The 15,656-nt window shown below is 41.7% G+C and overlaps 3 protein-coding genes across 20 annotated transcripts in view; all 3 read right to left on the reverse strand.

The window, feature by feature from the left end:
• Nucleotides 1-4,627, reverse strand: part of MRPS35 (mitochondrial ribosomal protein S35) — a 38,013-nt gene extending 33,386 nt beyond the window's left edge. The window contains exons 1-2 of one of the 4 annotated variants that reach the window (XM_037020391.2): nt 4,469-4,624; nt 1,333-1,379 (exon numbers count right to left, since the gene is read on the reverse strand). In XM_037020391.2, coding sequence (XP_036876286.2) covers nt 1,333-1,379; nt 4,469-4,580 — 159 coding nt within the window. In that variant the 5' untranslated portion in view covers nt 4,581-4,624. Of the gene's footprint in view, nt 1-1,332; nt 1,380-3,926; nt 4,227-4,468 lie in introns of those variants that run through there. The other 3 variants (XM_017672167.3, XM_017672168.3, XM_073223545.1) reach the window with 3 other exon arrangements.
• Nucleotides 4,628-8,543: 3,916 nt separating this feature from the next.
• On the reverse strand, nt 8,544-10,028 carry REP15 (RAB15 effector protein). Its single transcript, XM_017672166.3, is given in 5 exon segments — nt 8,544-8,870; nt 8,872-9,093; nt 9,095-9,237; nt 9,240-9,266; nt 9,269-10,028. Coding segments are annotated over 5 exon segments (708 nt in total). The 5' UTR covers nt 9,537-10,028; the 3' UTR covers nt 8,544-8,822.
• A 141-nt stretch (nt 10,029-10,169) lies between these two features.
• PPFIBP1 (PPFIA binding protein 1) overlaps nt 10,170-15,656 on the reverse strand; it is a 147,747-nt gene continuing 142,260 nt past the window's right edge. For all 15 annotated transcript variants that reach the window (XM_073223212.1, XM_073223213.1, XM_073223214.1 and 12 more), the window contains 5 exons: nt 15,107-15,232; nt 14,320-14,508; nt 12,895-13,074; nt 12,162-12,227; nt 10,170-12,019 (listed from right to left, as the gene is read on the reverse strand). In XM_073223212.1, the coding sequence (XP_073079313.1) occupies nt 11,933-12,019; nt 12,162-12,227; nt 12,895-13,074; nt 14,320-14,508; nt 15,107-15,232 (648 nt within the window). In that variant the 3' untranslated portion in view covers nt 10,170-11,932. The remainder of the gene's footprint in view (nt 12,020-12,161; nt 12,228-12,894; nt 13,075-14,319; nt 14,509-15,106; nt 15,233-15,656) is intronic.

A 15,656-nucleotide genomic window follows, 5' to 3' on the forward strand; every position in this document is an offset into this window, starting at 1 on the left:
GGGTGAGTAACAACATATTCTGAAATACAGATCTTCCTTGTTTTATGACAGGGTTATGTCCTAATAACCCATTAAAATGGAAAATACAGTAAGTCAAAAATGTGTTTAATATACCGAACCTATCTTAAGTATTCAGTTATTTAAAAATGAACATCATAGTTTAGCCTAGCCACCTTAAATGTGCTCAGAACCCTGACATCTGCCTACAGTTGGGCAAAAATCATCCAACACAAAGCCTACTTTATCATAAAGTATTAAATATCTCATGTAATTGATTGAATACTGTACATAAAAGTGAAAAACAGAATGGACGTATGGGATCCGAATGGTTGTAAGTGTATCAACTGTTTACCCTCATGATTGCACGGCTAACTAGGAGTTGCAGCTTGTGGCTGCTGCCCAGGATCACGAGTATCATATGCTAGTCTGCACTTTGCTAGGCTGGAAAAAGATAAAAATTCAAAATTTGGAGTACAGTTTCTACAGAATGCATATCTCTTTAGCACGATCATAAAGTTGAAAAATCATTAAGTCAAAACACAAGTTAGGGGCTGTCTATCATTTTTAAAACTTATTTGATAGAAGTGAGGTGACACCAAGAACTTGTAAATAAAGGAAATAAGAAATAAGGAAAATAAAGAATTTGGAAATAAGTAAATTAGGGTTGTACTAACTAACCAAACACAAAATGAGAAATTATATGTCTGCTAGTTTCAGAGGAGAGCTATTCACATATACACATTCACATATACACATACTTCTAGAAAAACTATATTCAATAGAAGGGGATAGCCAGCATACTAACACAGGGTTGAGGAAGGCAAAATTCAGCAATGTTTAACAAAGTAATATCAAAACCAGTGTAGTGTATGTCCTGGAAGTAGCTAATATTCCTGTGAAGATGATGATGCTAGACAATCAAATTTGGTGCCATTTAACTTCCCACTAATGTGCCTTTGCTCTACATGATCTTATAATTTGGAATCCTCCATAGAGACGTCCAGGGTGAGACCAATCTGGTCAGACTAATCCATAAGTCCCAGGCTGCATGACTCTTTAAGGCATCATCAATATAATTCTATATTCTGGTCAATACACGTACTTCCTGGGAGCATGTGAGTGAGTCCACTTCTCAAAGATGATCCATTCTCAAGATACTGATAAAATGCAATCGAAGACAAGAGGCAGGGCTGCAGGAATCACCAAGTAAACACCCCCTATGAAGCCTTGTGGGGCAGGCAGCACCCTTCTGCCTCAGCACAAGCACCTGCCTCATTTCAGAGCTTCCAAAGCCATTAAGGTAGCATATACTAGAGGACATTAATCGTTTACCTGTCTTCTCAGTGACCTTTCCTGTCTGGATGTTCTTTCTCTTGCACCTAAAAGACAACGTAAGAGTTACAGAGAATTTTATAATGCAGAGTTGCTCAACATTGATCATGATGCCATAATTCTCACATAACTCAAAGTATTAAGTAGTACAAAAAAGAAACAGCAATCCATTTTTTTGTAAGCTTATGTACTAAGTTATCTTACTGAAAATGAAGAGTCAGAAATAGTTAAGAAAATTCCACTTATTTAAATACAAACTGTATTGTGACTGATGATACAGTTAACTCATCATCTAAAGTATTATTTTCAGTATACTTTGAGGTTCATAGTCAAATAAACTCACTTTCCCAAGTTAAAATATCTAGTTAGAAGTATTTTGCCTCCTTTAAAGATAAATTATAAATATACTGCTCATACTTGTAATCTGTTTTCTTCTACCAAAAAAACCCTTCAGTTTTTCAGTTTTCCTTCTCTGTTGTATATTACAGCTGTCAATGCTAAAATGGTACCAGTAATGACAATGATCACGGTCATTCCTAATAAATCACATAACTGTAGAACAGTTACAAAATATTAACTTATGCCTCTCTAAATAAATGTTTTGCTATATTTATTAGCAATTTCACATGACAGACACCATGGTAAATGCTTTTCATGATCTCACTTAATCTTATTCTTCACAATAACTAGAAGTACTATTATTATTCTTTTTAAGAGGTCATTTGTAGCCAAGAAAACAAGGGATGAAGGAGTTAGGGCGGCAACAGCATTAGTATAAAAGGCACTTGATGCTCTGAACTACAATCTCTAGCTTCATCTCCCTTCATGAGCTCCCACAACTACACTGAGCTTCCAGACCCTTTAGTCTTCTTCTGAACCTTCTGTTCTCCCTGCCTGGAATGTGCCTCCTTTCCATATGTCTGGCTTCTATCCCCTTCCCACTTCATTTATTCACCCTTCCATATAGTTCACTTATTCACTCAAAAATTATTTGAGTGATACTGTGTATCAGAAACTAGGTAGGCAGCACACAGTCCTTCCTCTCACAGAACAGCAGAGCCTGTCAAATAAGAACTATTTAACAATCTGAATAAACAGTGATAAATATTAATGGAAACATACAGCAGGGTGCCAAACTCAGTCAATTACATAGGGAAAAGCTCCCTGAAGTGGACTGAGAAAAATGTTCTAGAAAAGAGGAGATGGAAAATCACAGTAAAGAATTCCGTATGGCTGAAATTTAGGAGTAGAGCAGAGAACGCATGGAGAAGAGGTTTGAGATACCTAACAGGCATCTCAACGATAACACATCACTGGCAGAGCTCTTGATCTCCTCCCAGTTTTCCCAATCCCTATAAATGGTAACACCATTCATCCAATTGCTCAAGATTAACATAATCTAACATGCTTCTTTGAGACTTCCTCAAGCATCCTATCAAATCCATTAGTAAGTCCTGTTAGCTTTACCTTCAAAATATATCCTAAATCCAACCACAGTACCTTCTCCACTGGGTCACTCCAAGTCACCACCATCTCATTTGGACTACTCCAACAATTTCCAAACTCATCTCTTGTCTTCACTCTTTCCCACCTAAAGTTAGTTCTCCACAAGGCAGCCAGAGATCTTTTAAAAGTACAAATCACATTATATCGCCTCCCTGTTCAAAACTTTCCAGTATGATCTAAACTGTAAAATCCAAGCTAAATGCCTGTAAGCCTTTACACGATCAGGCCATTGCTTATCTTTCTGACACTTTATACTACCATACTTCTCTATGCTCACAAAGCGCCAGCCCCATCAGCCTTCTTTCCTTAATCACACCCCGAAGCTTGTTCTCACTTGTGGGCTAACAATGCCCCTGCAGTTCCCTGTACCAACCATGCTCTTCCACCACATACATCTCCACGTGGCTCTGGGATCTGCTCAAATGTCACTTCCCCAGGGAGGTCTGACCTGACTACCCTCTTATCCTACCCTACAGCCACTACTCCCCCAACCCATCATTCTCAATACCCTCCTTTATTGTTCTTCATAGCACTAGTCATTACCGGACAGGGTACTGACACTGTTTACTTGTTTATAGTCTGACTTGCCCCAAAGAATGTAAACTTCACAAGGTGAGGGAACTTTATGTATTCCAGTTTCTAGAACACCACCTAGCACCAGCAGGAGTTATGTATTTGTAGAATGAATGAATGAACGGAAAATTTCAAAGGGACATGTTAAGACTATAAAGAGTCACCATGATACATTACGGAATTTATAATTTATAGTAAAACCATGAGAAACCACGTGTAGACTTTGAACAAGGGAGAGGCAAGATTAGATTTGCCTTTTGAACACTTCACTCTGTTGTGGGAATTCCATGTAGGAGAGCAGGAGCAGAAACAGGGACCAGTAAAGAAACCTGCCTAAGTGGGAGGTGGCCTAGACTGAGCTGTCAGTACTGCGAACACTAGTGATCTTTTATGGGTCAGTACAGGGCACCTGGTGAATGACAGGCCTTGCCCCTCCTTCACAGAGCTCTTCCTGACTCGCGTGGGCTCCGCAATGCTCACGTGACTCTATTCAAGCTTCTATTTCAGCATCTCACCCTTCACAGTACGGCGCCGTTAAAAAAAAAACCTGTTTCCATTAGACTCCTCCAGGGCAAGAACGGTCCTGCGCATCCCTATGATCCCTCTCGAGTGAAGGTCACCCTGTTTGGTGGCACAGCTCTGCCTGGGATTCAGAGACGCAGTTTGTTCTACGATAGCTGCGGGCTTCCCGTAAGGTTCGGGAACGCCTCTGGTTCAGCGCTGCTCAACAATCATGATCCAAGCACCGAGGACTAGAGAGACCCCGTGCCGAGGCCTCGGGCGCGGGCGCCGGGGCGCGCGGGCCTCGGGGGGCGGCGCAGCTGCCTCGGGGGGCGGGGCAGCTACCTCGCGCGCCCGGCAGGCAAGGGAGCGACGCGCACGCCGCGAGCGCGCCCGCAGCCGCGGCTCTCCCCCTGCCGGGCCGGCGACGAGCTGCCAGGACGCACTGGCCACCCCCGTGCGGTGTCGACTCCGCCACCGCGGCGGCCACCCCGGGCCTGGTGTTCCGCCCTCCCACGTCCCCCCAACGCCCGGGTGCGGCGCGGCAGACACTCACTCGGGCTCCGGCTCGGAGCGCAGGCGGCCGCGGGCACCGCGGTGGAGAGAGCGCGCAGGGTCCCAGCCCCCGGCTGCAGCGCCCGCCGGGCTGGGTGCACGGCGGCCGCCATGGCGGCGAGGACGGCGAGCCGGAGGGACCAGGTGCGACCGCGCGCGAGCGGGCGGCTCGGAGGCAGCCACCGCGCAGGCCCGCCCCTCTTGCCCCGCCCCCCAGGGGAAACCGGAAACGCGTGCGCCTGCGCAGTCAGGGCCGGTCAAATACGCAAGGCACCCCCCCCCAAAACAAAAAAAGTAATGAAAACCAAAAGACATTTTTTTTTAAATCGTAGCAGGGAAGGGAAGTGTTGAGCCGGTGCGAGTGATATATTCTAAGGGGAAAGGCGGTATCCAATATTGGTTAAAAAGATGGCCTCTTGAAACAGACTTTTTAAAAAACTTGACTGTACAATTTCTAGGCTGGGTGATTCTAATCAAGTTAATATAGACAAACGTCTGGGTGCAATTTTGGAATACAGTGAAGGGCCCTGTGTGCGTGGGCTGTAACTGTCAGTGATGTGGTTAGCTGGTTTGTACATCAGGTTAGAATCACAAGTCGGAACTCATGGAGATCTAGAAAATAATGGTCATTCGTTAACGAGCATGTTATTTTTTAGCCTAGGACAGATTAACATACAATCCTTTATAAAATTATCCTGTTTTTTTTCAATCAATAGGAATAATATTTAACCAAAGTACAAAAGTATAGTAACAAAAAGTAGAAACAAACGTGACTGATTCATGGTAAACATACCAAGTAGGGCAGAGGTTGAGCCAGAGGTGTGCAGGCAGCCCAGAGTATTCCACCTGTGAGCGTTCACTGTGCCGTGGGCATCGTTCAGTATGTGGGGGGAATAACTGACATGATAGGGACAAGTATTGGTAAAAGTACACCATCCTCATCTTTCCTGGCCTCTCAGCATTCCATGATTATTCCAAGAATGGTGTATTAGTTCCCTAGGGCTACTCTAACAAAATAGCACAAACTGAATGACTTCAAACAACAGAAATTCATTCTCTCAAAGTTCCAGAACCTATAAATCCCAAATCCAGATGTTGGCAAGGTTGGTTCCTTCTGAACGTTCCAAGGGGGAATCTGTTTACACCTGTCTCCTAGCTTCTGACGATGGTGCTGGCAATCCTTGTCACTCCTTGGTTTGTAAACACGTCTCTGCCTCCATCTTCACATGGTGTTCTTCCCCCTCCTCTGATTCTAATGTTAAAAGGATGGCCTTTTAGATGGATGTGTGATTCGATGCCAAGCTGTGCTGCTTGGTGATCTTGGGCAAGTCCACTTAACATCTCTGAGCTTCAGTTTCCAGGAAAACTGAAACAATGTTATGTTCCTGAGGACTGCTGCGCTTAAGTGAATTATGCTTCAGAAGGCGTAACATAAATGGTGGCCACTGGAATTAAGTTCAGGGTCAGTACAGCAGCCACTTTTTCAGGTTTGTATATTTTATTAACAATAAACTGCAAGACCTATACCATGGAAATTCATGGGCAAAAGGAATATGAATCCTTATAGAATTAGTTCATCCAGAGAATTCTCAATTTCTGAGCAAGATGTTGAGAGAGGTCCCCACTCTGCCTTCCATGTTTTTTGTATTTTTGTTTTACTCTCTCCCTAAGACTAAAATGGATAGATACGACTGGAGTTAGAGGAGCCAGAGAAATACTTATTTTTTTCTCCAGGGAATTAAGTACAATAAAGTTCACTGTACATGAAAACTTAAAAACTCATTAGTAATGCTATCACAGGCAATATGTTTCATGCAGTGTAAAGAGTAAAGCATGTATTATGTACACAGGAGTTACTGAGAATTACATATTTCAGTCAGAAAAGATCTTAAAAGGGCAATCACTCATTCATGATAATAATTTCTTCAGCCTTCATGACCAAATAGCCCAATGTACAAAAGTATAGTAACAACAACTAGAAACAAACAAACTATGAGCCACTCTGGTTTCATGGGCAAGCAACCTGCACTTTGAAGAGTCCTGTGCGTTTAAAAATGTTTGTCAAACATATGGATCCTATGATTCCGGTGGTATAAAATGTTTTTAGTATGCAATACAGGAACTGGAAGAATAAGCAGAAAACTGGAGGGAGTGGATATGGGTGTGGAGGTGAGATCCCTAACACTTAACTTTCTACACGTCTGCACCAGCACTTTTACATGAGAATTGAGCTTTTAAAAAGAAATCGGCAGAAAATTCACCTTTTAATTTTCCTTAAAAAAACCCATGGTGAGTCTGATTTATATATTCCAGTTGTTTATAGTGTGAATACTTAGAATTTGTACCAGAATTCAAAATTTGGGTAAGCTTACACTTCAGTATAAAAAATGCTGTCACAAGCATTGTCTCCTTTGAATTAGTTGAAGTCATTCCCATCTTATAGGTGAGAAAAGACAGGGTTACGTCACCAGACCCTGCTCTTAAGAGAACTGAGATGCCGGTGCACACCTGATTCCGAGTTGAACGTCCCTTTTACTCCACTGCACCACCACCTCAACAGCTCTCTCTTACTCAGCCTTGCTACAGACAGGGGTCACTGTGTGCCAAGGGAACATTAACGGGGATTACAACCTTCCAAGCACAAAGTCGCAATAATTACTGCTTAACAACCTCACGGTATGTCTCCTGTGATGCCCACTCTCTGAGGCAGAGGGCTAAAATGCTTCCCTTGATCTCTTGGTTTCCTGCAGTGACGTATGTCAAAGACAGATTGATTTCTGCCCTTGCAAAGGGCATATTCTTAACATATAAGAAGTTTGGAAATAACAACTTTCTAATTGTCATCTGTTTCATTGCACGCTTTACCTTCTACTCCTCCTAATTCTGACCCCTTCACCCCTCTTCCTCTACCACTTGGTCCAGGCCATTCTTTCCTCTCTTCTGGGTTATTATAAATAGCTTCTTAGCTGCCCCTTTGGGCTCCACTTCCATTCTTTCCTCTCTGCAATCAGGTCTCCTCCACCAAGCTATCAAGTGAGATTTGTAAAGTGCAAACCAGACCAAGGCATTTCTCTCCCCATCACTCAGAATCAAACCCAGAGTGCTTACAAGTTATCTGCTTGTCCTGTTTGCGGCTCCTTCCGTGACCTCATGTCCTGTCACTCCGCCCGCTCCATCCACACCAGCCCCCTTTGCTAGCCTCAAGCACATCCACTCAGATCCCATTTCAGGCCCTTTGCAATCCCAGTTCCCTGTGCCTACGAAACCCTCTCCCACCACCTGCATGAGGCACTCCCCCTTCATTCAGATCTCTGGCCCCCTGCCCCGTCACTGGGGCGTTCCTTAACCACCCAAATGAAAAGGCACCTCCTTCACTCTCTTATCCTCTTACTCATTTATTTTTTTTTCCTTTACAGCACCCCTGGTATATTTTCAATATGCATCTTAAATATTTGTATGTAGTACATTTATTGTCTCTCTGCCACCATTAAGAGGGAAACTCCCCAAGAATAGGGACTTGGTTCTTTTTACTGCTGGATTGGCAGGGAGCATAGAACAGGGCCTAACATGTAACAGGCATCGAGCAATCATGTTAATTGAATGAATGAATCTACCTTGTATTTACACTTTTGAGCAGTCTTTGCTTCTATCCTTTACAAAGGTATAAGGAAAATTATTTTTCCTCCCCTACAGTACTGTTATAATCCCACCCAGGCTTTTAAGCAAAGGTGGCTTTTATATGTGACTACACTTTCCATGCTGCAAATGCTAACCACATATTAATCATTATTACAAGGGATTGTCATACGGGTTTAAGTCACAGGTAAAGCTGACACTCAGCGAGTCACAAGGTGAATCCCACCAAGTCATCTCTACACAGAGTAAGCAGTTTGGGATGAAGTGGGGGTAAAGGCAGGGACTGCCGGAAGAGTGGGGTGAGGTTTTGCCTGGGAGACCTGAATTCAAACTGGTTTGTAAATGTAATTAAACCTTTTTGTGTAGTCTTCCCCACCCACCTCCCACCCGCAGCAGTGAAAAGACATTTTCCACTTTGCTAGACTTTCAAACAAAGACACTTTTTTTTGGTACATGAAACATTAAGAGTGATTTTATTATCCTTTCCTCCTTTTGTTATTGAATTTAAGTTATATTGTGTGTTCCCCACAATATGGGCTGGGTTTTTTTCTCCCCATGGTCATGGCACTGCTATGTTTTGATCCAGGTGATCATTTTCCTTCTGTGAGGGGTGGGGGATGGGAAGATCCCACGCTGGGATGATACATGTAGGTGAGGTTGCTAATTGGAATGTTTTTTTCTTTTCATCTTACAGGCCAGTCTCATCACACATACCCAGTTCAAAGGAAGCTAATACAAAACTTGCCCACCTCTCTCAGCCCGTCTTTTCTTACTCATACAGTTTCCAACCAGCTCTCTGATGGAGACACAATCTTCAGTTTCCAGGACAACTCGTGCCACAGCTTTCCCTCCTGGCGGACTGTCCTTCACTGGCTCACTTTTGACACTGTCCAGCACAACCCCTCTGATGTCCTCGGGTTTTCCTGGCACACCGAAGATGATAAACAGGCTCAGACAATCCTCTCCTATCAGGTTGCAGAACTCGTCCACAAGTATCACATCTACTTCTCTTCCTGGAAGACTCCTCCACCCGGGATTCTGGATGGGAGAGGTCACAAGGCTTAGATTCCCAGGAGACAGAGAAGAAAGACATCTGCAGAGTCTGTACTGCCAGCTGAAGCCTTATTTCCTTTCGGATCCCCAGGCGGTCCGAGTCCAGTCTCCCCAAACAGTAAGGCTTGGCGCTTAGTCACTTAGGCAGTGGTGAGCCACCCATCAGCTCTCTTTCCCTGGCAGAAAGTAATGAAGCGGATTAAGAAGATCTCATTCAGAGTGTTTGGAGCTGGGCATAGATTGCTCAGAGGGTCTTCAAATTCCAAATACGCCTTCAGTTTCTGAGCTGCATGGACTATAGCTCTACTGGCCACCTTGTAGACACTGAGAACCTTTCCGCTCTCCTCCAGAGCCAACTGTTGTGATGGTTTTTGCCCCATTTTCTCTGCACCTCATCAATACTGCTTCCAAAGAGCAAACATGTGAACCCCATTTGGAATGACCTCTTTTTCAGAGTAAAAGTTTTGTAGTGAAGTCACATCTCTTAACGTGGCCCCCACTAACTCCATAGCTTACTCGGTGTAGCTAAGCATATATACATAAAAAAGCTAAACAAACAGGTTAGGTCTCCCTGTTTGCCAGTCGGGTGGGTTGTAGTCATACGGATTCCTGCTGGTTTATTACATTGGAGATGCTAACTTTCACAAAAAGAATTGTTCTTCTCCAGTTACATTCAGTATTTGGTAATTTCTTCCAAGATATGCTTCCTTTCTTCAAATTTGAGTTGTTAAAAATAGTATTTAGTTCTTTAAAGAACCATTCACCTCTTTCTACAACTAGCTTGTGCAAATTTGCAGGTGAGTTGTCGCCCTTTGCTTTTCTGACACCCCCTCTGCCCTGATTCCTCAGCCCCAGCTCAGCTGCCTGTGTTTCCTTTTACACAAAAGTTTCTCAAACAAAGGCCTCAATTTGTGGAATTTTGTGAATTGTAAAGAGTTTGTGTTATTGTTTTCTATATTGGAAATAAAGCCTACTAGTAATTCTGAAAAAAGGAATATAACAGATGATAAAAATATGAGGCAATTATCAGTTGACTTTATTTCTTTTCATATGGTATTACCAGCAGCATATAGCATTTTGTAAATAAAATATATATCGTCAAAAAATTTTGACCTTACCATGTTTCATCAGTAACGTTACACTGTCCTGAATAAAGAATATTTGGCATCTATAACAGTCTCCTGGTATTTTTAACCAGGTTTGAATAACAAATTGTTTTCCAAGTGGTAACATATATTCACATTAAAATAAAACACAGATACCATAAGGGTCTAATACAGTTACCAAATAATGAAATGGTAGGGAGCAAAAGACTGTTTTTAGCATAAAGTCATTTTAGTTAGGAATAAATTTAGTATTACAGGTTCCTTGAAGAAAAGCTCGGTAACTTGCTGATAACATGAAAGGTCAAGCCTCTGATGTTCAGATATCATTGATAAGCAAGTCCCTTGGCATATACTGAACTGCCCACCTCTATGCCAATTTGTGAAAACCTGTCTTTATCCAGTTGGCTATGAGTAATGATGTAGTACTAAATAAAAAATAGAATTTTTTTCTAATATCCCTAAAAAAAAAAAAAAAAAAAAGATAAGAACAGTAACAGTTTTTGCAGCAGCTATTTTCTTTATAAAGAACATTTGGGCCCTGTGCTATAGAGAAAAAGTGAACTACAATTTATCACCACAATATAGTTATTGTAAAACTAATTTTGCAGCCCCAGAGTTGTTGAACTCTGAGAAAAAATGTTCAGACAAATATTCAGCTTGAAAAAAAAATCCCACTCATTGATCGTCTGAGAAATGTATAATTAACAACATTAGGCAGCCTGTTAGTATTCTGATAGAAAGATGTATTCAGCAAAGAGGGAAAATAAGAAGCTTAATACTGTAAAGATTTTTGTTTCAGTTTGGTTTCTTTGGAAATTATTTCCACAAATTTTGAGGCAGCTTCTGAATGCATCAAGTTTATAGCATCTAAATGTCCCTCGAGTTCTTTTTTGAGATAAAAGGGCCCAAGATCAAGGTCGAGATTTTTTAAAAAACTATTCAACAATTTTTTGATGTGGCATCAAAGAAGGGCTATTTCCTATATACTAATTTAATCTGAATGATCAACATCAAAATTTTGTTGTGGAGAACTTACTGACCTCTCCAGAGACCAGCAGACATGTGAACATTTTGATCACCATTTTTTAATGGGATCTTTCTACTATCTTCCTTATGTTACAAAATAAAAGTTCCATTTTCTATGTACTAAGTATATACATATATTTAGAAAAAATATATAAAAATAGGACAATAAAAGGCAAGTGAAAGTGTGGCTGGCATTTAGTGGGCACACTGAACGTTTTAAAGAAATTCCACGCATTGATTTTGGAAGCATGTAATGTCCTGCTTTAATGGCTGGCAGTGCTGTCACTCTGGTGTGACAGAATCATTCACATCCTAGTTACTGCTTCCCAAACCCCCTGCACTATGAAAGTGAATGGGAACACTATGGTAAAATACTCATATTAAATGGAACACTTTAAATATAATATATCACAGATTTTTACATTAAATAAAGGAAAAACAATTATACTTTCATTCACCAGTGTCTCGATTTTCATGGCAACTTTAGAATAGGCACATATCCCCCGCTTTACATTTCCACTTCTAAATGAGAAGCTGGAATGATAAGCAATATACAATCTGTGGCTTGATAGATATACTGTGAGTGTTTGAGGAACAAAGTGGAATAAGATGAAGGGCTCGTAATGCTTATCCAGGTGCTAGGGTCAAACATTTGAGTCTTCATCGGTAATGCTGGTGCTGGGAGAACGGGCAGCAAAATCTTTAAACATATCATCTTCCTTTAACATGTGCTGCAAAACAAGGATACAGGAGTTACACACACTGCAAGCCAAGAGCTCAGAACAACACATTCTCCGTTCCCTTTACTGTCTTTTAGGGTTATTTTTAAATACACTTTTAGATTGACATGTTAAATTCATTTTACAAACTTACTGTCAGATTGTTGATGCCTTCAGAGAACGCACCTATCTGTCTCACTGTCCCTTCTGAATCTTCCATCTGCAAAGAATATACCACATCATGACACACTCATCTGCCTAATTTCAAGGGAAGTGCAATAAAATGAGCAGAAGTCTATAAAGAAACAATACAAGTGGTATTGAATGGGTTGGAGCAAAAGAACACTTTTGATGAAACCTCCCCTCACTACTGCAACTGGGAATTAAAACTCAGAAGAAACATTTTACTGGCACATCTAGACTGATGTTCTGACATTGGCACCAAAGGATCGTGGATTAGAGGGTGATCATATGAGTTGTCCATTCCTGACTTGTTTTAATATGTGGATTTCCTTAATACAGAAAGGGCATAATATTGGTAAATGGGGCAGCCTTCGGAGCAAGCCTGGCAGGTTGGAATTCCAACTCTCCTACCAGCTCTTCTTTCTTGGGTAAGTTACTTCACCTCTCTATGCCTCAGTTTCCTTATCTCTAGAATGAGGACAACACTCTCTGTGCTTTAGGATTACCATGAATGTTAACGCCTGTTAAGTAACTAAGATAGTGCCTGGAGCATCATAAGCAATCTGTAAGTGTTCACTATATTATCATTATCTTTATTTATAGGTATTTGAAGAAAACTTCTTTGATTAGCAGACAGAGTGCACAAAGTTTCCCTTTAGTTTCAACGCTGGAAGAACTTCATAGGCATATAGTGTTGCATTTACCTGCTCTAACCGGTCCAAATCATCTTCGTCATACAGACGCATGTCCAAACCAGTTTTAAATCCTTTCTTAGATGCACCTCCTGATGCCTGCCCCAATTCCATTGGACAAACATATTCTTCCCCATCTTCCTGTTTTTTCTTTCTCAGATTCCCGAAATTGCTGAAGGTAAGTTTCTTTGGCTTTAAAAGAAAACAAAACCACCCAAGGATTGGGTAAAACTCATGACAAAGGACCAATAACATGTATAATTTAATTATTCACTCCACTTGTAGAGAAAAGCAACTGGATGATAACTGATAACAAACACCAAGGCATCGTAGGCATATGATTCATGCATCCAAATATGAAAAAAGATCCTTAGTATGAATCTCAGAAGATTAAGCTCGTTCACCTTATTCACACCAACTAGCTGGGTAGTCACTGTGATAAGCAAGAGGGTCTTAGTTTTGATTAAATACAACTAATGCAATGGGATTTCTCAATGAAGAATAAAATTTTGCAAGGTTTTCCAATCTAAGATCAGCAAAAGAAAGTGGTCCTTACTGTACTGTTTTTGGGGGTGAGGGTATGATGATGTCATATGCCTGTTATGATTCGATAACAGGACAGGTGTCTGCTTAAAGAATCCCTGTTGTCTTGGAGCAAGAATGCCCAGTGACACTTAGAAGGGCAACTCCAAGTTAGTCCCTGAGCCCATCTGTTAAGGTGACAGTGACCAGGCTGATGCTGAGAATTTAAACAGCCCAGAACCTCTCAGCGGTTTTGGGTCTGGTACATCTCTTCAGGAGAAAGGGAGCAACAGAGAAAGCGTCAGGCAGATAGAGGGGGTTTAGAAAAAAGAGAACTTGGTATTTGTGGAGGGGCTGATAAACCCTAACCCCACATTAAGTTGGCTGGGGTGACAGACTCAGAAGAGTTCACCGAGGACATTTAAAAGAAGAGAAAATAATTTGAACTTGGTGTGATTCATGAATCCAGGTAAATGGGGAAATATTCCTTCTCTGCTTGTCTACCTTGAATCGTTTGTTAAGTATCTTTTCCAAACGTGTGAGGTTGGTCAATTATAAGCTTAACCTGTACCAGGAGAAATCCTCCTCTTATACTTGATCTCTCCATAGGACAACTGCAGGCAGTATTTGGGCCAAGTCATGGGCGCTCTGCATTGGCAATGTATGAAGTATCGAAGGCAACATCATGCTCTTTTTTACTTTTAACTCTTTTTTACCGTTCCCCACAGAAGAAAACCCTCAAAAATGCATTTTCTTAATTTTAAAGGGGCATTAAAAAAAAAATAAGATGCATATACCTTCAACCCATTCACAAAACTTGGTAAACACTTAGTAAAAACACTTAGTGAACCCCAGAAAACCCCAGACTGAGCCTTTGCTACAGGCAGTGGTTAGAAGGCATGAGCTTGAACCCACCTTCACTCTGGCAGTGGCTGTTAGAAGAACATGATCTGGTAACTCCATGGCCTCACGCTTCTGCCGTTGAGCCTCAGCACCTATCAGAAGGTTGAAATGAGTGGCCAAGTGTCTTCGCAACAAGGTTTTACTTGGTGGGATGTTCAATAACTGAGCCATTGTTTCTACATTAAAACGAGGTTCTAGAACCTATAAGAAAAATTAAGGTTGTTTAAGGTACCATAGAACACGCGTGTCTGCACCGTGCTTCATTAGTTGCAGAGCTCCATCATAGTTCTATCTCCAATGACCCTCTCGACAGCGCAGTGACAGAATATGGACTCTGGTCTTCAATTTACATATCTTTTCTTTATTTCACCCGAGTTAGTGAGAAGTAGAGCTGGTCCTGACATCCGGGCATTACAAAGTTAGGGCTTTTATGTCTCTGAAGTGGTGCCTTTCGGAAGGAGAGTCAATATGTAGAAATACAACCTGTATCTTTGCACGTGTTTCAATATATGGTCATAGGAGAGAGCCAGTGGCCAGATATTATCCAACATAAAAGAGGGCAATAAGAGAGAAATGGGCTTAAATCTGATCTAAGTAAAAATAAAAAATAGGGGGAAAATCAATAAGGAAAATAAATAATATGGGGAAAAGTACTCTGAAAGTAGATTCACTAGCAATAGTGCAGAAGGGTTCAGTTAGATGACTTCAGGATTATGACAAGAAAAATGATAATATCATAACTCATGAGACTAATGGAAACATTAGCTAGGAAGACAATTTTAAATTAAAACAGTTTTACCATGAGCCCACCGTGGACGCCACTGCCTCTGAGATTGGGGGCATATTCTGCCAAGTCCACGGAGCGCAGCCACTCCATCACCCGGTGGTTGGTCCACTGCTGGACCTCTGATGGGGTGACGGTGTTCTGTGGGAACAAACCACACCAAGAGCTTCAGCTGTTGACTGTAGATTCCAAATGTAAACCTGTACGTTCTGTCTAAAAAGCCTGCCCCACGGAGCAGAGCTACTCAATATCCCACCACACGTTTAGCTAATTTGACTTCTCTTGTAAGGAATCTAGGTCACAGAGTTTCAAGCTTTTTTACCCACTAAGAAAGCAGGACTTCAGCCAAGGAAGGCTTTCCAGTGATACTCAACCCTGTGGCCGGAGGAGGCAGGAACACAAAACACACCCAAGACAAGGAGGGGCGGTAAGTAAGAAACAATCCTTGGCTTCAGTTATGCAGGTAGAGCCATTATAGGGGGAAAGATGGGAAAATAGGAAAACAAAGCCTAGGAAGTAACTGAGGCTGGAGCTGACTCTGCAGAGACCAGGGGCTTTTCCTGGC

The sequence above is a fragment of the Manis javanica genome, chromosome 15 (genome assembly GCF_040802235.1).
Source record: "Manis javanica isolate MJ-LG chromosome 15, MJ_LKY, whole genome shotgun sequence".
NCBI lineage: Eukaryota > Metazoa > Chordata > Mammalia > Pholidota > Manidae > Manis > Manis javanica.